General features: G+C 35.0%; 1 protein-coding gene across 2 annotated transcripts in view; it reads left to right on the top strand.

The window, feature by feature from the left end:
- Positions 1–897: 897 nt before the first annotated feature.
- Positions 898–23,395, top strand: part of LOC106133368 (obscurin) — a 144,588-nt gene continuing 122,090 nt past the window's right edge. Inside the window, exons 1-3 of one of the 2 annotated variants that reach the window (XM_060950165.1) lie at positions 898–966; positions 6,532–6,746; positions 10,481–10,584. In XM_060950165.1, coding sequence (XP_060806148.1) covers positions 6,698–6,746; positions 10,481–10,584 — 153 coding nt within the window. In that variant the 5' untranslated portion in view covers positions 898–966; positions 6,532–6,697. Of the gene's footprint in view, positions 1,167–6,531; positions 6,747–10,480; positions 10,585–23,395 lie in introns of both variants that reach the window. The other variant, XM_060950166.1, reaches the window with a different exon arrangement.

Genomic DNA, 23,395 nt, shown 5'->3' with positions numbered 1-23,395 from the left:
GTGATATGACGTATTTAGGATCGTGGATTTTGATACTTTTATTTTTTTTCGTACTTTCTGAAATATGAACCGATATTTTTCTTTTAACGTTTTTAAATATTTAGATGAGTACACTTAACAGTTAAATTAATGCAGTTAAATTAAAAGTCACCCTGTATATGTATTTATTATAAAATATAGTATCGTTGAGTTATCATCTCGTAACACAAGTCTCGAACTTACTTCGAGGCTAACTCAATCTGTGAGAGATATTTTGTTTGTCGATTTTCGTATTCGATTTTCGAGACAATTTTAGTAGCTACTCAAATTATGCAAATTTAATAATTTTAATAATATTCTTTACAGATAATCGTTGACAAGTTTAGAACTTCCGTTAAGAAATTTTCCACAATGAATAATATTACATATATATTTCTTTTATTATTTTTTTTCCTGTATTCATGTTTGTTAATAAATTAACACGATTTGCACATTGTTTTTTGTTTTAATTTTTTGTTATGAATTAGAAGTACTATATATGCGTAGGATGTAAATTCTTGTCTCAAATTAACAGATATTTTACTTTGATTTAATTATACTTTTCCATGAAGTTGCAATGACTTTGATGTGGCATGTAATTAACCGGGTGGATGTGAGCGTACATACATACATACATATATGTAGTCACGTATATATCCCTTACGGGGTAGACAGAGCCAATAGTCCCGAAAAGACTGAATGGCCACGTTCAGCTGCTGATGTGAGCGTCCAATTATAAATTCTATAATACCTACTTAAAATTCAGAAACATCAATTCCGTCAATCAGGATGTCAGGATAATCCCGCGCAAATCAAATTATAAGCAATCTGCGCCGATCGAAATACTCGTTTATCTTAACTGCGTACGCGCACCGCAGTCCGTGTCCCTCGCCGTACAAACGCGCACGCGGCGACTCGCGGCGACCGATCGAGAATCGAACCCGTTTCGTAATACATCCCAGTTTTACAATCGCCCCATTTTACCCACGTGTAAATAACCCTAATCAGCCATTGTTTACTCACATGGCACAGTGGAGTGACGGAAACCTTAAACAAAATACAGTAAACATAAATTGTACAGATCAAGAAAACGATAATGCTGAAATTCATAAAATTTGAAGCACGCACATAAAGTTACATGGCACAAAGTATTAACAATTACATACAGGACCTACAGTTAGATTGCAAGTTGGTCATAAATCGGTCGATTTAATTACTTTTTTTGCGATCCATAATTTGTGGGATCCTAGAACAATATTAAAAAAAATATTAATTAAGATCTCCAAAATGCAAATAATTACAAATCAACAAACATATGATAATAATTCTAGATTATTTATGACTAGAAAATAATAGCAAACCTTTGGCAAACTATATTTTAATATAGTTTAAATATTATAGATATAGAATCTATTATTCTGTTTGATTAGTTTATTAATTTTTTTTCCTAATTTTTGTAATTCTCGCATTTTCAATCATAAATATGAATTTGTTATTTAACTTATTAATCTGCAAACTGACACATTCGACCGCGAAACTAATGTTTTCAGCTAGGTGAAGGTTAAAACAGTACCTATTTAACATGAAAAATCTTATTTTTAACAGTGTCCGTTTCAGTTCTTGGTAGTTTTTTAGATTTGTCACCCAGCAAAGTTTAATCGGTCAATCAATCTGCCGGTTGCATTGGCGCTATGCGTCCTTGCCCCAGTGCCGTGCCAGAGACGTGGACGCTTTTAGACCATCCTATCCGGCTTCCAAACAAACTTTCTTCCAATCACTGTCACTCAATTCTAAACTCTATTCTTTTGGATCACAGTCTTCATCGATAGTAAACTTAAACTTGTCAACTATAAACCCGGCAAGCTTTCCTCTTATTGAGTAATGGGATTTCAAACCTTACTCGTTTGAAATAAAGTCCGTTATTTGAATGAGTTATTTATCGTGGTGTAGTAAACAGACAAGAACGCGGAGCTGATTGGCGGGACCTCGTGCGTGCACTGACATTTGAACGCTGAAAACTCTTTCGAAAAAGACATTATCATTTATTTCAGCTTTGAAAAATCCCTTACTGTCAGCTTCTTCCAGATTCCTAAAGAAAGAGACGTTCATCTGATATGTTTTATATAAAAGTATCTATATTTTCTTTGGCGCTTCTTGACAAGTATAGTCAAGTATAGACAAGTGGGTTTACCTGGAGGTATCACCGATTGTGACTACAACCAGAAACAACAAAAGTTTTCAATCCCACTACTATTTTCCCAAAATTCTACCCTGTTGTCCTCCTCTCAAGTTATTTCATATGGACACTATAGATTGCCGTCATTGTTCATATTGTTAGCAGGATCTTCGAATTCCAACGTTTCAATGGTGTGTAATATGTTTTCTTCATTTAAAGTTCTAATTTTATCCCATTCAAGATTTCAACCTCTCGAGATTGAAAGCGTTTTGCACAACGCATGTCTGTTTTGTATATTTACAAATGTTTCGGCTTGTATAAATCACTTAAGAGCCGTTTATCATGCGTAAGCATTAGCGATGGTAAAATGAGCGACTAAATTGATAGATTCTACTTTATCGGTCTAATATTTTTTTCTTGTTCAAGAATAGGACAAACTAAAAATATATGTAACAGTTTGAGTAAGTTTAGTAAACTTAAAGTGTAAGATAATAAAGTGTTCAGTGTTAATTGGACAAAAGTTCAAGCTGAACGTAATGTGCTTTCAGTTTTTTTTGTTCCAATTACTCGTTAAAGATCTCTTAGAGAAAAAAACATCATGAGGACAGAACGAAACGCATTCCAGTCAGCCATGCTGATCTGATCCAATAAAATTATTATTTAGTATATTCGGCACGAGAAAAGAGAGGTGTTGACAATTATTTGTATTATGTCATTACGCGAAAATTTGTCAATTAGTGTTTCATATTGTCGGCTTCATCCCAAACAACAAACTAAGCTCATGATTCATACGTTCGATTTATTTTCTCCCGCGGTTGACATTTCTGCGCTGGGGCCAGTGAGTGATTGGGATTTATTGCTTTCGTTAAATCGATTCGCGCACCTCGATATTAACTATCGGTATTTTTTTATCTATGAAAGGATTTCCTTAATTATTATAATTATTTACTAGATAATATTTCGATTGGGTTTCTTCCGCGTTAGAATTCTTCGCTACTTGAAGTGCCTATGGTGTTTTGTTTTCCTTCTTGATGAGTATTATAATCATAGTTAGTTTTACCTTGTATGATTTTACCGGTATTACTAAATATGTTTTATGTAAATCCACACTGTTGTATATCAATCAAATCATTGAGTATGCTTACGTCTGCATAATATGAGTCAGTATACTCGCCGCGATATTTAGAAGCGCGTCGTAGGTGGCTCTATTTATACTTCCAGCTATTTCAAGTTCATGCATTTAACATCTTCCCTTCGCCACTGTTTATTTTGACTTATTTATTTTGGTCACGGTTTTCACAATATTTGTGGCACTTTAATCGAATAGTGTTTGTTTTGCAGTCATTTCTTTTTATATATCGGTCTTAATATTATTTACATATTTGATTGTCTAAGAAGTTCTTTTTCAAACTATACGTCGCTTGTTTTTGTTTTTTTGTTTTTGTTATCATATTCTATTTCATATCATATTTTAAATTATCATCATACACTTAAACCAAATCTTCAATTCGATCTATTATGTACAAATAGACAAAAATTTCATTTTTATATCATTGCTGTTAATAATTAACTCAAATTCGTCCCTGTTTTGGTAGACATTGCCAGCTCTCTAAGTATTAAATCACAGGCGGAAAAATTATGACTGCAATAATTGCGATGACATGAGCTTATGATGATATATCGATGCAGACATTTACGGAAGGAATAATTTTGGTCTTAGTCATGATATTGGAATGTTAACAAATCGCTTTGACGGCCTGTTTATCGCAGTTGTCAGATTATCGCCTCTGAACCAAAAGGACCCGGGTTCTATCCCCAGTCAGGTCACGATGGGGAAAATTAACTTTTCTGATCGGCCTGGGTCTTGGATGTTTATCTATATGATTATTTATTATAAAATATAATATCGTTTAGTTAATATCTCGTAACAAAAGACTCAATCTTACTTTCAGGCTAACTCTTACAATGTATGTAGTTTGTTCCGTATGTATTTGCTTTATTAGAATCGATATGTTACTCTTCCTTCTGAATTTTATTAATCGATGGTTTATCTTATCTATTTTTTTTAAGTCTTGACTTTCTGGTTCTTGCAAATAAAAGAACCTTCGCATGTCATGCTACATGAGAAGGTTCTTTTATTTGCAAGCAATCATTTGGTTAATTCACATATTTCCCTCACCTCATGGTTAGTTTCAAAGCTTTTTAGCAAATAAATAAAAAAAAGCTCAAAAAAATTATCTTATGACCTTCTGATATTTCCCGACTGCATATATTTGACGTTACGCGATGTTTGTCACAGCTATTTCTTCTGTCGCCAAATCCAATAAACCGGATGTCACTATCGACTCATCTAGCTCTGAAATACTCCAGCGCAGGTCATCAACCATTGACTTATTTGATTTGTTCAACTAGACTGTCAGCTCTTTTTTATGTTGATCTACGGAATAGTATAAAATATTGATGTCATCTTATTTGATACAATGGGAAACATACCCTCGCTTAAGACATCATCTTAGGGAAACTAATGGTGTGTGATAAAATTATAGCAAAGTTTCTTTTTTTGGGCTGCTTGTCTAAAGGAATTTTTAGTCCGCTCGAGATGAATACTTTTATCCTTTGATGGATCTGCATAAAAGCAAATACTTTTGATAATATTTTTGATTTTGATAGGCTGACAACATGAAATGTCCTAAACCTGAACACAGAATAAATTCTCATCTGTAGTTCAATCCATTTTTGCGTCATAAAATGCAATAACGGTTTGAATTCTTAGTCGTAAACTCTATATTATGCACTTAACATGTATGTACTGTGTATGAGTTTTCCGAACTACTTTTGAACATAATAATACCTTCTTATGACTAAAGATATTCAAACCAGCGTTACGTTAGTTATTGACGTCAGTGCGCGCTATAAATCGAGGTGATGGAACGTAGAACCTTGTCACATAAATTCAGATATATAACTTTATGGAAGTAGAAAATTTTGCTCGTTAGAATTGATATTCGAGGTTGTTTCATGACAGACTTACGTCTAAGGCCTTCATGCGAATAGTTATGAGTTGTAGCACAAGTTTAACAGTGTTTGCCAAATATATTTCAACAGCAGCCTTTTTTAATAATGATATAGGAAATGGGAAATTGGTAATAAGCTGGGTTGGTACGGATACATCATGAGAAGAAAGGAAGGTCATGTTACTAAAAGAGCCTTAATGGAAGTGGAAGGTTTAAGAAATAGGTGAAGACCGAAAAAGAGATGGATGAACGGCGTGAAGGATAGTATGAGTAGAAAGGAAATGACAAGTAAGATGGCAAGTGACATAAGTAGTTTGATAAAACTTACATACATACAGTATCTTTAACTATTGTAAACCTTAAAACCAATTTTGGAACCAGCAGTCGAAATTACAATCGGTAACCTGGGAGCACAGTGGCATCAGAATCAGAGATTATTCGACAATTTGTCAAAAATACAACAGGCCAAATGAAGCATAACTGCCAAGCGGTATTTGGCAAATGTCAGTATAATGCACCTGCATTATGTGATTCCTTCAAGAATGATGTGCATCTAGCGCGGCCAGTTAGTTGCGAACGTGTGGCGCAACCACCTGTCAGCGGGGTGCCAACTAATGCATGCCAAATTGCTATACTTGAACTTGTAATTTTGGATTTTGGAGACTATTTGTATTTTACTATAGGACTACATGTTTGGATATGAATCATTAAAGTTTCTATCCCATTTTTGCATGTTCTTTGTCGCTTTGTTTTGGGACTTTCAGACAGTTCTCTTTCTATTTCATCCGGTCCACAGCATCAACATTCAGTTTTAACAGCATTTATTTACAGAGAATTAGACTATTTGTATTGTACTATAGAACTACATGTTTGGATATGAATCATTGAAGTTTCTCTCTCATTTTTGCGTGTTTCCAATTCCACCCTTTGCCGCTTTGTTTTGGGACTTATATTCCGTTTCAGACATTTCTCTTTCTATTTCATCCGGTCTACAGCATATTCAGTTTTAAGAGCATTATTTTATTGAGCTGTAATTTATGGATGTTCTTCTTTTCTTCGTAGCGTTCTTCTTGACTACAATCTCAGCCCCAGTGCCCTTATATGATCTTCTTAAGACGAAGTGGAAAAAATTGTTCACATGTTGCGAACACCCAAGAAAATTTGGTTTGTCGAAGATTGCGATTCAGAAGTGGAAAGCTCACATTTTAAATTATATTCATTTTTTATTACGTCTACTATTTATTTTTTTCAACTAATAAAATTTCTAAGGATCTCACTTATTATTTAAATTGTAATTTAGATTTTTTAATTATATATTTTTAGCATATGATTTATAAACGGAAACTTAAGTTAACGAAAACGACCGATATATTATTGAGTAATAGTGGATTGATATTAATGTGATGGTGATAAAGTTGAAAGTGTGGTGAAAACTGAAGACAATCATAACATATATACTATTATAAGTAGTGATACAGACGCACACAAAATGGATACCGCACACAACACACAAGATATCATGACAAAAGAAGCGATAGGTCAGTGGTCACAAATTGGAAAATTGTAAGATGAACAGTTACAAGAAATTGCATAATTTTAGTTTTCGCGCAATCAATGTTTTTACCAGTATCATAATTTTTATAGATGATTAGCAAAAGAGACATGATGAAGCAATTTCTAATGAACTTTTATGATACTAAATTTGTTTGCTGATAAAACTTTAATTGGTAGTAAGGCTGCAAATCTACATAATGTTTCCATCATATGGCCAGACCATATTAGTATATAAAATAGTCACATAGCTTAAATATATCGTGCTAAGTATTATGACAGTTATGTTTTACTACACATTAAATTATTATTTAGGTGTCTGTAACTGTTCATTTTATTAAATGATTCAAAAATACAAACACAATACAATTGGCATGTCTGATATAACTTTATAGCTGTAACTATAAAGACATTCTCATTTAAATCTGCATAAATCTAATTATATGTTGTTTCTAAATTTCATATAGAATTTCCATTAATAAAATTCTTTTTCTTATCAATTTAAAAGGTCTTTTTGGTTAACACTTCGTTTGTGATAATAATTAGTAAAAAAAAATTTGCATGTTTTTATATATATAGGATGATCATAAATCTTTGTAACAATGCAATATCATTTAGATATATCGGAAAACTATATACAAATAGTTTCTCAAGCCATAGCAAACTAATCTAATAATGATCTTAAGTACTTTATAAATGAGGTAAAATAATATTGACTTTTTTCTACTAAATTTTAAGACGCTGACCGTCTAAATTCTTATCCACAGAGCCTGAAAGATCACGACTGGGCGTTCTGTGCTCTGTTTTCTATAGCTACACTTCTCCAAATCACACATCAACTAAATGGCTTAAATAACACAAAAATAATGGTACAACACAATATTGTTGCAGAACTTAAGCACTATACGTATTCTATACTTTTGTAACAATCTTTACAACATTCCTTTTGTCTTCATAGTGATATAATCTTGTGGTCATATCTCCATTCCTTTAAATATAGTTGCAAAGTCTGTACAGTCACGAGTATACATTCAGTCAGAAAAGTATCGGGAATGGATTATTTATTTATGGTTCCAAATTCAAATTTTTGTTTTTTTTGTTGTTGTTAGATTGGCACAACTGTTTTCCATTTTGGCGCGGAGTTTGAGTTGCATCTGTTGTTTACATTAAATACAGTGCTATTTTTAGTTATATCATATCTAGTGTGTATTGCTAATTTCATAATGGATAAAAACATCGAACAAAGAGTTTGTCTTAAATTTTGCATTGCCAATGGAATATCGTGTTCGGAGTCACTGAAAATGTTACAGAAGGCTTACGGTGAATCGACTTTATCAAAAACTCGTGCTTATGAGTGGTACAAAGCGTTCAAAAGCGGTCGAGATGTGATGGAAGATTTGCCTCGCTCTGGTAGACCATCAACGTCTGCAACTGAAGTTAACATCGCAAAAGTGAAGGAAATAGTGACTGAAAATCCTCATTCAATTTTGAGAGAGATAGCCACCGAACTTTCTGTATCTCACGAGTCGATCCGTACCATTTTAACTAATAATTTGGGTATGAAACATGTTGCCGCTCGGCTAGTCCCAAAAGACCTGAATTTTTTTCAAAAACTCAATCGCATGAGAGTCGCTGAGGACATGCTAGAACGAGTCAATTCCGACCCAACATTCATGAAACGCATTGTTACTGGTGACGAGACGTGGGTTTACGAGTTTGACATGCAAACTAGTCAACAAGCTTCGGAGTGGCGCCTTCCAACTGAACCGAAACCGAAAAAACCACGCCAAAGTCGTTCAAAAGTCAAAGTCATGTTGACTGTTTTCTTTGACTATCGCGGTGTTGTGCACTCGGAATTCTTGCCGGAAGGTCAAACGGTAAATAAGGAATATTATTTGAGTGTTATGCGGCGTTTAAGAGAGCAAATCCGACGAAAAAGGCCAGATTTGTGGAAAGAAAATTCTTGGATTTTGCACCATGATAATGCACCTTCGCACAAGGCCATCATTGTGAACGAATTTTTAACCAAACACTCAACAAATACCATCGAGCAACCACCATATTCACCAGATATGGCTCCAGCCGACTTTTTTCTTTTTCCTAAACTCAAATTACCACTTCGTGGCACCCGTTTTCAATCGGTAGAAGACATAAAAGAGAATTCGCGGCGAGAACTGACCTCAATTCCGGAAACAGCGTTTAAAAAATGTTTTGATGATTGGATTATTCGTTGGCGTAAGTGTATCGTTTCTAAAGGAGCATATTTTGAAGGTGATAAAATAAATTTGGATGAATAACAAACAGTTTGTGTATTATTGATCTTTTCCTGCTACTTTCTTGACAGAGTAGTATATACATTTTTATTGGTGAAATTGTTAAATTAATCTTTCCTGGATATAATAATTTTCATATTCAGTTCCTTTAAGTATTGAATTATTATTATATTTGACGGCCTCTATGGGGCAACGGTAGTGCGCTTGTCTCTGACACCGCAGGGCTCGAGTTCGAATCCCGGCCAAGGCATGAGAAGCGAACTTTCTCGGATTGGCCTGGGTCTTGGATGTTTATCTATATAAGTATTTAATAAAATATCGTCTTTTTGAGTTAGTATCTCTTAACACAACGTCTCGAACTTACTTTGAGGCTAACACCATCTGTGTTATCTGTCCCGTATCTTATATATAAAATTCTCGTGTCACAAAGTACGTTCCCGTACTCCTCCAAAGCGGCTTGACCGATTCTCATGAAATTTTGTGAGCATATTGAGTAGGTCTGAGAATCGGCCAACATCTATTTTTCATACCCCTTAGTGATAAACGTTGTCCAAACATAACATTTTTTTTAACTAAAAATTAAAAAATATTTATATGGTAAAACAACGTTTGCCGAGATAGCTAGTATATTCATATTTATTATCAACCAGGCAGTAACCATTGGATCGAAAAGTAAGCTGATGTCAATCGTTTACAAACAATTTTTGCTCTTGACTGTACAAGTCTTGTCATTTGTATATTTCTATTTAAGTTACTAACCGGTAGTTAGTTTGGCATTGTTTTTAGTTTTAAATTAGTTAATAAATTAATAAATTTCATGTTCCTACTTAATTTAGAATCTTTGAAGTAGTTTAACCTTTTAGTCATTTATGCTGCGCGAAGGAGGATTATGTTGTTTTTTTGCTTAAACGGATATAAATATTTTGTTCAAATACATCTTATGTTTTAAAGGAATTTTTAATAGAATAGAATAGATTTATTTTCAAAATTGGATACAAGGTATCACTTGTTGACGTCACATAACTCAAATCTAATTATTACTACCGCTTCTAAAGCGCATGTGTACAAGAAGGGGCGGAATAAACAACACTGCAGCATTTTCACCGGACATCAATTTACAAATATAGTCAATTTACAATTACATTACCTATTAAAATTTTAAATTTCAATGGCGTCAGGATTTTAATAGTAAATATTTTTATTTGCTCCAAAATGTTTTGATAAATGTTATCAATGAATAACAGAAACCAAAATTTTAAACCTTAAAGGATATTATTTTTAGATGTTTTGTATCCACATCACATACAGCTATCATAATCCTTCTTTAGGGCTCTGTTAAAGATATTTTCCACACACAATTTTTCATCATATAAATTAATAATCACTTCACCTGTGCTAACATGCCGTTAAGCATGTGCTCACGTCCTGACCCGTGACGGTGTGTACAGAGTTCGGTGAGTGGCTGAGCCGGGTAGCGGTGCCGGCGCTGGCTCGGGGCCGGCGGCTTAGCGAGCGGGAAGCCAGGGCGGCCACCTTGCGGCTCATCATGGAAGTAAGTACAAACATTTGTCTACCTACTACTTGTTTCGTTTTCTTTACATACATATGTATAACTAGCTTCCGCCCACGACTCCGTCCGCGCGGATGTCGGTCTTCGCGTGGATGTTTTATTTCTCCATTTTGAGTAACTCTGACAATGACATCTTATAAATATCTGTTGGACCCAAATACGGCTAGGCTTCGCCTAGCATGTTTCGATGTTTTAGTAAGAGAAGATCGCTAAAACTGTAAAGTTAAGATTTTTATTATACGTATTTTTCCAGGATAAAAAGTATCCCAATTTATGCCCAGGATAATAAGGTATGATTATACCAAGTTTCATCGAAATTGAACCGTTAGTCTTCACGTGCTGCCTGAACATACAGACAGACAAAAAATCGGATCGATAACAAACCCAAATATGTGATTAAAAAAATCACATATTTGGGTTTGTTATCGATCCAGTAACACCCCCTGCTATTAATTTTTTCAATATTTTCAAAGTACAGAATTGACCCTTCTACAGATTTATATTTATAGATGCTGTCGTTATCCCTTACGGAGTAAATAGCGTCTGTCTGAAAAGACTGAAAGTCCACGTTCAGCTGTTTGGCTTAGTAATCTGTTTGAGATTGAAATAGATAGATAAAACTCTTTATTGCACCATAAGAGTAAAACATACAAAACAACATAAAACAGATATATATGGTACAAAGGCAGATTTATCGCTAATGCAATCTCTTCCAGTCAACCTTTGGGTGGAAGGAAACCAAACAGGAGATTGGCGTTGGCGCAGAGCAAGATAAATAAATGTTTTAACAAGATAAAAAGTAAATAGTGACAGTTTGCCAGCCCATCGCCTCCAAGAATCCAATAAAGCTTATTAGCCTTTTATAACATCCATGGGAAAGATACCGTGTGGTCCTATTCTAAGTGCTGGATACCACAAGTAATTTTTTTATTGGACATCAGTTTTCAAAGTATAAAAGACTTGCACGCAGCCGGCATAAAGCAAGATGAACAATAACTTCTTTCGCCACAGAATAGCTATTATCTCTCGTTAAAAGCCACAGAGTACCGCATGAAACGATTTACGCAATTTCGAATAAAACGAGTGTTGTGTTTGGCGTCGTAAATCCTTCGTGTAGTTAGAAACCGTAATAATAGTTTACGATCGCCAATATATCCGGCTGTGGAGGGTTTAATATACTTGTGAATATTTTAAGCCATAGTCTATTTACTATATATAACAATGTTTGTATGTACATGTATACATATAGTCACGTCTATATGCCTTACGGATAGAGGGAACAAACAGTCTTGAAAAGACTGTAAGATCACGTTTAGCTGTATGGCTGAATCATGGAACTGAGATTTAAATAGTGACAGATTGCTAGCGCATCGCCAACAATGGAAATCCTTAGTTTATGAGCCTTAAATACTTAAAAAAATATTGCCAATAAGTCGATATGGGGAATCTATATATATATATATATATATATATATATACGAGTATGCTTAGAATTTATATTTGTCACTCTGTCTGCTGCATGTTTGTAGGTACTTGCAACCAGTTTTCTTAGATATGTTTAACTTGATTTATCTTAAAAAACTAGTAAAAATATCTCTCCTCACCCCCAATTATTATTATTGGTTTATTGACAATCTCAATACTCAATTATACCTATGCGTATGAAGTCGCGGGCAATAGTGAGGTAGTGATAATCATTCACATGGCAAAATATCGATAATTTCTGTAAATATATCAATAAATATATCCTAATTTAGTAAGATATACAATATGTTACACAGACAAATGATGAAATAAATTAAATTGTGGTTTATGTAATTTTGTAGGTACTTGGATTGTAATAACATCGTAACTAATTTCGTATCGAATCTGTGCCCTTTCTGAAAATAGCATCGTGAAAAGCGACATCTGTTGGAAGTCGAAGAAGACATTACTGAAAACTACTTGCTTACAATTTTAGAATCGAACCCAACATTCAGTGAATTGTTCCTTTAGTTACGGCTTATGATAACAGATGGCGCTATATCTTTTTTTTAATAAGACAGACATCGAATTTAGAAAAATATGTACCATGGCGTATTTATGTCAAGTAGGATTTCTATCAGTAAACCAAAATATGTATAAAGGAAAATCCATGATAAAAAAAGGCAGCGGACGTAAAATAAATTTCTAATTAATTAATGATAAACATACATAAATAAAATAAATAAAGTCACATAAATATGAGAACACTCAATTGTAAGATGCATCAGAATACACTCTTTTATGGTGTGCCCAGGAGATATCTGTGCCAACTCGCCCTGATTGGTTTATTGGAGGTATCTCCTGAGCCGTGTGGTTTTCGGCACCAATAAAAGAATAGGACCACTCCATCTCGTTACCATGGATGTCGTAAAAGGCGACTAAGAAATAGGCTTATAAACTTGACATTCTTCTTATAGGCGATGGGCTAGCAACCTGCCACTATTTGAATCTCAATTCTATCATCAAGCCAAAAAGCTGAACGTGGCCTATCAGTCTTTTCAAGACTGTTGACTCTTTCTACCTCGTAAGGGATATATACGTGATAATATGTATGTATGTATGTATCTCCTGAGCCATATGTACTTTGGACATCTTCTTGCGTCGTATTCCTCATTACTGAGGGTCGTGAACTCCCCGGAGACAAGTCAGTTTAGAGCGCACCACGTCTCTCCACCTTGCCCGGTCCTTAGCGGTGTGGAGCGCCTCATGTAGGTCCTTATCCAGCGTCGAACGTATCTGGTCAGTCCATCTAAGTCTAACTTTGGACATAGGATAAAAACAAAATGTCTTCTCTCGCCTGTCACTTGCAATAGTATAATTAGCAGGGGATCACGACCGCGCCCACCTCGCTAACGACGCGTATACATCATTCGTCAAATGTTTGGTACATCTCCGTGACTTGTTCTGACCTGACGGGTTTATTTTAGACTCGTTTATTATCGAAACGAAAATAAACCCCCTGGGAGAGAGTGTACACTTATTTTCAGAGGCAGGAATTGAACGTAGAAAGGTAGGAGGGAATCGACGAGCTTGAAGGGAGTTATCAACGTGGATGAAGCGAAAGTAGTATGCAGGGTTCGTGGCAAGTGGATAGATGTGGTCTCTGCCTACCCCTCCGGGAAAGAGATTTATATATGTATTATATGTAGGAAGGACGGTAGTAGTACACCTATTAAAGTATTTGGCAAGGAATTCTTATATAACAACAAAATAAAATCTTGACAGTCTTCATTTCAAATAAAAAGGACAAATAACAAGTATAATATGGGCAAGAGACAAAGAAGTTACTTACATAAACAAACAGGTTGAAGAACATTAAAATAGAAAGACATGTCGTCAAGTTAATAAAATATACATAGGTTTTACTTATTATTATTATATATATAGCATGGGCGTAATCTGCTATATATATAATATATATATATGATTACGCCCATGGCTCCACCCGCGTAAAACGTAAATTTTTCCCGTGGGAATTTCGAGAAATCATCTCTTGGAGTAACCGTAGACCATATTTGGACTACATGCCAAACTTCAAGTTTCTACAATGAGAACCACCTCTAAGACAATTTTTTTTTTATAAAATAAGTATTACCTTTCGCCCGTGGTGCCGCCAGCATTAAAAGTAGGTACTCTTTGTCCTTCTCTGTACTCCTTATATGTATGTTAAATTTCGTTAATATCGGTTCAGTGGTTTTGACGCGAAATACAAATAAACAAATACACTTTCACATTGCATGCATGGAATTTGTAAGTTGTTGTCTTTTAAGAATGTTGTGGAGCTACGCATTGGTTTAGTAAAAAATATATAAGGCTCGGCTATCATGAGTTAATTTCTAAATCGGATAATTTCTTAAAAATTTCAATCGCCACGCAAACTATTGGAATTCACACGTGATACGTGGGGCTCGTGTATAAAGCTTGCAATCCAATGCCAGCTACGAGTAAATAAGTTCGCTTACCTGACAACGCTATCAAATAATTCATTATTTTATGTCAACAAAATCAGGAACTCTTTATTAACGAACTACCCACCCTGGCTTCGCACAGGTAGCATTTATACATTATAAACGTTACTCTTGAATCAATATACCTATCTATAAAAAAATAAAATATTAATCAAAGTTCTTTACTTCATACTTTAAAAGGTAGGACAGACTTTTTATTATTTGAATCAGAAAACCTAAAATATTATCATCGTTAATAACGTTATATAATTTACATATCCAGATAAACTATGTAGGTACTTCAAAAAACAATTCATTTCTCAGTTGTATGTATTGAGCGATGACCATAGTTATTTCATTTGTCAAAATTATACTACACAATGTTTTAGCGGTTCTTTGAGTACACCAACTTCCATATTTCAAACTAACAGTTTTAGTCCCTGTATAAAATGGAGTTTAATTTTTGAACCATAAAAAAGGGGAAAATAATGATCGCGATGATTGGCGTTAGCTTTCCTGGCAATGGAACACCGCCCTGAGGAATCCCACGGGCTCTGGCCCACAAACCTGTCGTGGGCGGAATTAATCTAACGCCGTGATATTTTCAGATCGCATTTCTTGCATTCTTCACTTTGTTTGTCTATAGGTTTTTTTTTTATTTTATTTTTTAATGTTTCCACCACTGTTACATACCAGAATTTGTGTAAAATTTTAGTTTAAATTGATTATAAGCACATTATAAAAATCAGCAGCACCCATGAACTTGAACTCAGTCTCTTTATGGATGGTTTTATGGAAAGAACGCCGAAAAAATTCTCATGAACGTACTCAGATAAGCATAAGACTATGTTTGCTTGTCATCCTTGAATAGAAGTTGTTACAGACTTCAGTACTGTGGACAAAACACAGAAAAAGTATTATTGAATAAATCCCAATTTTGAGAAATGTTTAAATGTTCAAACTATACCTATATTTTTTTTATATCTTCAAGACTGTTGGCTCTGTCTATCCCTTTAAGGATAAATAAACTTGTAAAGTAATAATAGAAGAAATTAGGTAAATGACCTACTAGGGCTTGTTCCCATTAAAAAGCGATATATCCATCTGTAATCTAAAACCCTAAGCCAGATCTCACTGAATCCCAAGTGGCCGCATTTATTACAATAACAAACGTAATCTCACTCTTCATTGCATAATTAAAATGTTCTGAAGAGTGTTTCGGTGACGTCACGGGAGTATTATTAGTTAACTGGTTCAGGGCCGGTTCAACTGGCAGTGGAACCGTCCGTTGTAAATAGCGGTTTCTCGGAAACTCCTCTTAGCGGGGTTCCTCGGTTTTAGACCGGTGGTGACAGGTGTTGCCAACTTGACTGTTGTTCAGTTTTTTATTATGTTTTATTTTTTTATGTCGTCCCATTTCTGGCCTGTTTGCTACGTTCCCTTTGGTGTTACCAGTATCTGATTGAATAAGTTCATGATAACTTGATATTTTATGATCCTAATTTGATATTTTATCTTATATATAAAATTCTCGTGTCACATTGTACGTTCCCGTACTCACGTTTTGTGAGTAGTAGTAAGTCTGAGTATCGGCCAACATCTATTTTTCAAACCATTCAGTGATAAGGGTTGTCCACCCTTAACAAATTTTTTTTACTAGCAATTACTTAAAAATTGCGAAACAGCGTTTGCCGGTACAGCTAGTGTATGCATAATGTATTTATGTATTTTATTTGTAATGTACGTATTTTGCAATTTATCGCACCACCAACTTAAAGTTTTTCTGTTTGGTCTGCTGGTAGATTGGTAGAGAATGCCAAACGGCATTAAGTACGCCCTTTATACATTTTTTGTGCCTTGGAAGCGGCAGTAAACTTAGTTTTTAAGTAATTTATTTGACGTCAACCAATGTTGTTAAACCATACGTTTTGACAATTATTAAGCGATATATAGTATCCTATAATAATGAATAAAAATTTTGAATTTGAATTTGTGCAATAAAATTTTAAATAAATAACTTTAAAAAGTTTTTTTTGACTAGGCTTGACACTTTGTCACTGTCACACACTCTTCTCCAAGCTTTCCCTTTGTCCAAGCGTATTTTCGGGATTTATAAAGTACAATAGGCGGACTTAATGTTAATATATCTAACAGTCTACCGTTGGGTTAAGCAGAGAACCTTAATTTAGTTATCATTTCATATAAGCTCGTCGATTTCAGATACTTCTGACCTGACCTTTTGCCACGAAGTTTCTGATTTGATCAAGGTTGGGTCTTCTGTTACAATGTCACAGGCAAGCAATTCAACAAAAGTATAACACCCCTCTTTCAAGTTAAGGAGGTTAATAACAACCAATACTGACCGTCGTCTGTCGGCTGTTGTCAGCGTACGTATTACGCAAATGTCATCGTGGTTCTTTGATCGGCTTTAGAACGCTCCCGACATATGTGGTGCCCTTGGCTGCACGTATTTCTTATTAATTTAATTTTGCTGGCCGTGATGATCGCGTGTCGTGAACAAAAATAAATCCCTGACGATTAAAGATACCAGTAGATGATTAAACCTTATTTGCTCCTTTCAAATGAAAGTTAGTTTGTGTTTGCCGTGTGGTTCCCGGTACCAATACAAAAAAGAATAGGACCACTCCATCTCTTTCCCATGGATGTCGTAAAAGACGACTGAGGGATAGGGATAAACTTGGGATTCTTATTTAGGCGATGGGTTAGCAACATGTCACTATTTGAATCTCAATTCTATCATTAAGTCAAATAGCGGAACGTGGCCATTCAGTCTTTCAAAGACTGTTGGCTATAGACCCCTCTACAAGGGATACAGACGTGACCATATGTATGTATGTATGTTAATTTGTGTTCTGTGATATTAACGACTCTCAAATATAATTGCCGTTCTCAAATATGGTTTCATGTACTTAATAATAGGACCACTCCACATGTTTCCCAACAATGCCGTATAATGCGACTAAGGGAAAAGCTAATAAACTTTGGATTCTTCAAGTAGGCGATGGGCTGGCAACCTACCACTATTTGTATATGTTTATATGCAATTTCATCATAAGCCATGCCTGAAGGTGGCCTTTCGGTCTTTTCTACACTTTTGGCTCTGTCTACTCCGAAAGGGATATAGACTTAATGATACGTATGTATTTATATTAAATGGAATTGAAAATGCCAAAGCCCCATTTTATCAACTAATTATTGTAAAATAAGATGATGATTATTGTTTTAACTGTGTGTTTGAACTGATTTTTCCAAAGAAAATATAATAAAATAATATTTTATCCCATTGTAATATTAAATGTGCGCTTTTTAGGTTTGCAAAAGTAAATCGAAATAACTCCAAGCAGCAATATGCGATCTGAAATGAAAAATTTGCATCAGAACATAAAATACGAGGGCACTAAACGACCTGACAATACCCGTGAGTTATGTCCAGCTAAGTGACATAAATCTGAACACGAATTAGGGCAGACTCGTCCTGATGAGGCCATGCGTCCCGGTGCAGTCTCCAAAAGACAATCTCATTGATATATTACAGAAAGTAACTTGATTTATACTTGGAACGTGTAATTTTAGTGTAGTGCCGTGTGGTTCCCGCCACTTAAGAATAGGACCAATTGTCAAAGTATACTTCCTAACTAAGTATTACTAATCACATCTTTACACTATCTTATACGATGTGATTGTATGTACATAGATACATACAATCACGTCATATCCCTTGCGGGGTAGACAGAGTCAACAGTCTCGAAAAAACTGGAAGGTCACGATCAGGATGGAATTGAGATTCATATAATAATAGATTGCCAGCCTGTCGCCTACAAGAAGAATCCCAAGTTAATTAGACTTTTCTTAAGTCGCTTTTTACGACATCCGTGGGAAAGAGATGGATCTGTTTAAAAAATTGACAACCCAATACAAGGCAATGAGGTGCAACGCACCGTAGTTGAAAATAACGTTCTTCCTGGAGATGACAAATTCTTCAGCAGATAATTTGCCGTCAGCCGTCCCATTAACAAGAGCCACGCTTCCTCGTCGCTTTTTGATTTACGAGCTGCATTTGCAACCGCTGGCTGTTCTAATGTAAAGATTGTTGTACACATGGATTTCACTTCTTCTTCTTGTGGTTTCTCCTATATTTATTTTTCTTTAACGTCAAACGAACTTCAATGCTTATATACCGTGAACAAATCCTTTGAGGCGTCTTTTTTCTTATAATTTCTTAGTCACATAGTCATAGCTCAGCAAATAACTAAAGAAATTTCTAATAGTGTAAAAAGGGCTTAATTCGCGTGTTATAATTTTGGATGGCGCCCAACTCGATGCACCGGCCCTAATGCAGATTTATCTGATCCAATGTTTCTTCTTTGAGCTTTACGGCTAGTTAAAAGAAATTTTAAATGTTTGTTTGGGGCGTTATTAATGGCCGAGTTAAGCTGGCTAAATATATGCAGTCGTAAAAATTCTAACCTAATCTGCCGTGTGGTTTCCGGCACCAATAAAACAAAAAGAATGGGACCACTCCGCCTCAATCCCATGGATGTCGTAAAAGGCGACTAAGGGATAGGCTTTTAAACTTGGATTCTCATTTTAGGCGATGGGCTAGCTGTCACTATTTCAATCTCAATTCTATCATTAAGTCAAGCAGCTGAACGTGGCCTATCAGTATTTTAAAGACTGTTTGCTCTTTGACCCCGCAAAAGATATAGACGTGATCATATGTATGTGAAATTCTAACTAGCCATTTATTTGTGTTAGATGTAGATTTATCTCGTCTGATGATTGAAAGTTTTATTAAAAGCCGGAATAGGAAGGATCTAAAAAGAATCATCATTGTAGGTACTAATAACGATTATTGAATTTTCATCTTATCAAGGGAAAGGCTAATAAGCTTGAGATTCTTCTTTTAGTATTACTATACTACTACCCATTGTATATAACCATACATAGTAGATCTATTACTCTTTGAATCTCTATTTCAACATTAAGCCATACAGCTAAACATCGTTTTCAAAACTGCCGGTTTCGTCTACCCCGTAAGGGATAAAGACGTGATTATACGTATGTATGTTATATTGAAATGAAGCAAGTGCATAATTTAGACGTTATACCGTTTTGTTATTCTCAATCTCAATTGAATCTCAATTCTTTCATCAAGCCAAAAAGCTGCAGGTGGCCTATCAGTATTTCCAAGATATACTCGTAGAAGTGTATGTATATATGTTTGTATGTTATTCTCATTCGTGTCACATTCTAAAGGGATACGGACGGAAACGAAACCAATGCAGACGTCACTGGTCGATGTTTGAATGCAATAAACACCTGGACGAGAGCGCAAATATTTTGCTATACGCCAACCTTACGCCGACGTAGAAATAAACCAAGTTATAAATGTGGGCAAGATATCTGGAGCTGACATGCGAAATAAACTTTTTGCGATTTGCATAAATGTATTGAAAGTTAATTTTTTCGTTCAATGTTTCAGTTTCTTTGGTTTTACTTGTATCGTTGACAATCTTGCTTTTATGAAGCTTAATCCATTAACTTTTTTCATTTCCTAACTGAAGGATAAGATTTTGATACAAATTTTTTAAGATAAATAAAATTCCGAAAATTTTCTGAAATCAGATAAGGGTTATAATAACCTCTCAAATGCAGAAAAAATCTAAGATTTTTTTTTTAATTTGTCACAACAAAAGAGTGTGCTTTACCTCCTTCCTGATGTAATCATTCCAAGCTTTCATTGTACATATATCTCACCTATATATGTGCCAATTTTATTTTGTTCCATTTCCTCACCTTAATACTTTGTTCTTCTTTTCTTCTTCATCTTTTACATGACGCTGCTTTTTACTCAAATAACAATGAAATGACAACCAGAAAACATCCGTACAATTTATATGACAGTTTGTACAGCTAGTAAATTGCGATTGTCTCATTTCGCAAAGATGCACGCTACTTCTAAACTTAGTGAGTCTGTCGTCAAGGTATTAATACCGAGCATTCAGACGCCAGATAGCATATTCGATGAAAGATTTTTCTTAAGAATGTGTGTGTGTGTGTGTACATAAACTAAACGTCCTCCAATCGTATTGTTCTTCTATCTCTTTTTAACTTTTAGTGGTACTTTTAGTACTCCATGGACACTATTAATTACCGTGTGTTTCCCGGCACCAATACAAAAAAGAATAGGACCACTCCATCTCTTTCCCATGGATGTCGTAAAAGGCGACTAAGGGATAGGCTTATGAAATTGCGATCCTTTATTTTTGGCGATGGGCTAGCAACTTGTCACTATTTGGCTCTCAATTCCATCATTAAGCCGAGCAGCTTAACGTGGCCATTTAGTCTTTTCGGGACTACTGGCTTTGTCTACCCCGTAAGAGATAAAGACGTGACTGTATGTATGTATGTTTGTATGGTTTTATGGTTGTAAATGCCCGGTTAAAGGGATAACACGCGGTAATATGTAGCTTTTTAACTTTGATGTTTTGAATAAATTAATCGGGATGGCTGTTCCCTATTTATTATTTCTGAAGTTTAAAGCAAGAAATGAATCTGAGTAATGCATCATGGAGTATTAAATGTGAGATATCTTGGGTGTCAGATTTTTCCTGATTTAGTTTTAAGTTTTTTTCATACTTACTTAACATACATACTTATGACGTCTATATCCCTTGCGGGGTAGACAGTGCCAAAAAACTGAAACGCCACGTACGTATGGCTAAATGATGAAAATGAGATACACTAAAAGGTTGATAGTCCATCGCCTACTAGAAGAGTCCCAAGATAATTAGCCTTTCCCTTAATCGCCTTTTACAATACCTTTTACAATACCATGGGAAATATATGGAGTGGTCCTATTCTAAAGTGTCGGACGGCACATTTTTCATGATTAGAAAATGACTAGAATTGTTACATGTTGGGTAACTAACAATAATTATAAGCACCTAAGATGGTTGTGGATGTGCCGTGTGGTTCCCGGCACCAATAAAAAAAAAAGAATAGGACCACTCCATCTCGTTCCCATGGATGTTTTTAAAGTCGACTAAGGGATAGGCTTATAAACTTGGGATTCTTCTTTTCGGCGACGTACTAGCAAGCTGTCACTATTTGAATCTCAATTTTATCATTAAGCGAAATAGCTCAATGTGGCCTTTCAGTCTTTTCAAGACTATTGGCCCTGTCTACCCCGCAAGGGATATAGACGTGATTATATATATGTAAAGAAATAGTAGATAACAATCCCAGTCGAAGCTCAAAGTAAGCTCTGTATAGTTAGTTGCCAAAGTTCCTGTAACCCTATTAGAATTGTGACATTTCGTGTATGATTGCACAAGAATCGTTTCCATTTGTAATGCATCGCAAAGAGACAATACAAATATACTGGAGAGCGGACTCCGCGAATCGTTTCCACGAAACCTAGAAATAGTCGCACTAAATCTAAGTCTGGCCGTTTATATTTGAACCCCTCGAAGCGACGAGAACATTTCCAACAAATGCTATTTAGTCGTATATATATAGTACTTATTGACGTCACATCACTTAAATCTAATTATACCTACTACCACTTCCAAAGCGCACGTGTAGAAGAAGCGGCGGAACAAACTACACTGCAGCATTTACACCGGACGTCAATTTACAAATATAAGCCAAATAGCTCAATGTGGCCTATCAGTCTTTTCAAGACTGTTGGCCCTGTCTACCCCGCAAGGGATATAGACGTGATCATATGTATGTATGTCAATTTACAAATATAGATCTCTAAAAACCTAAATCGTTGACGAATGTGCACATTTATAAACATATATTTATAGAAAGTAATAAATACAATAGCTCTAAGAACAATGTCTCATTTTAACTGTTTTAACAATAGTTGTTTTTGTTTCTTTCGTGTTGTTATTTTGACGAATTGCCCCTGTTTCCGACACCTAACTGACGGCTTTGCGTGATGCAATTCTGCACACTCTTGCCAATATTGCTTTGTTGATTTTCCTGAACGTTTACTTTCAGAGTGAAGTTCTTATGTATAAGACAATGGCAAGCGTTCTCATGTATTTTACAAAAGACGAGATCTTGTCTTGTTTTTAGTCTTAGGCTGCAATTAGTTAAGTTTTTTCTCAAGAAATGAAGAATCAAATTAATCTCCCTTTGTTTCGCTTTAATATTTTCTACTAGCTGTGCCCGCGACTTCGTCCGCGTAGAATAGTTATTTTGGGCATCATTGAAGCCCTCAAGAAGGAATAATTTTCTCCGTTTTTTTAAACATTTTCCATTATTTCTTCGTTTCTAAAAGTTTCAACGTGATGGTAAATAGAGCCTTCCTCAATAAATAATCTATTAAACACAAAAATATTGTTTCAATTCGAACCAGTAGTACCTGAGATAAGCGCGTTCTAACAAAAAAACAAACTCTTCAGCTTTATAATATTAGTATAGATTCCTGCTTATATTAATGTGGGCTTTTTCAGATTTAATTCGTTGTTAGTTTCGCCACTATTTAAATAAGTCAAGTTTAACCATTAGGCACCCTTGTCACACGATCGTTGCCAAAATAAATAAAAATTACTTTTTGGAAATGAGGAAAGTCGTAAAAAATTTCCTGTAAGCGTTACTCATGTATCGCGCAGTCTATTGTCATTAAAAATCCTATATATATTTTTCGAGATTTTTCCTTGTTTACCGTTCGGTTATTTACTATTTATAAAAAAGGTAAGAAGGGTGAGGTAAACTGTTGCTCTAACGAAAGCTATCGCCACCTGTCACCAGCACATGAATCTTATGCGTTTACCTTTTAAAGTATA

Source organism: Amyelois transitella, chromosome 3 (assembly GCF_032362555.1).
Source record: "Amyelois transitella isolate CPQ chromosome 3, ilAmyTran1.1, whole genome shotgun sequence".
NCBI lineage: Eukaryota > Metazoa > Arthropoda > Insecta > Lepidoptera > Pyralidae > Amyelois > Amyelois transitella.
The sequence above is the reverse complement of the archived record's forward strand: the minus strand, read 5'-3'. Positions and strand labels throughout refer to the sequence as shown.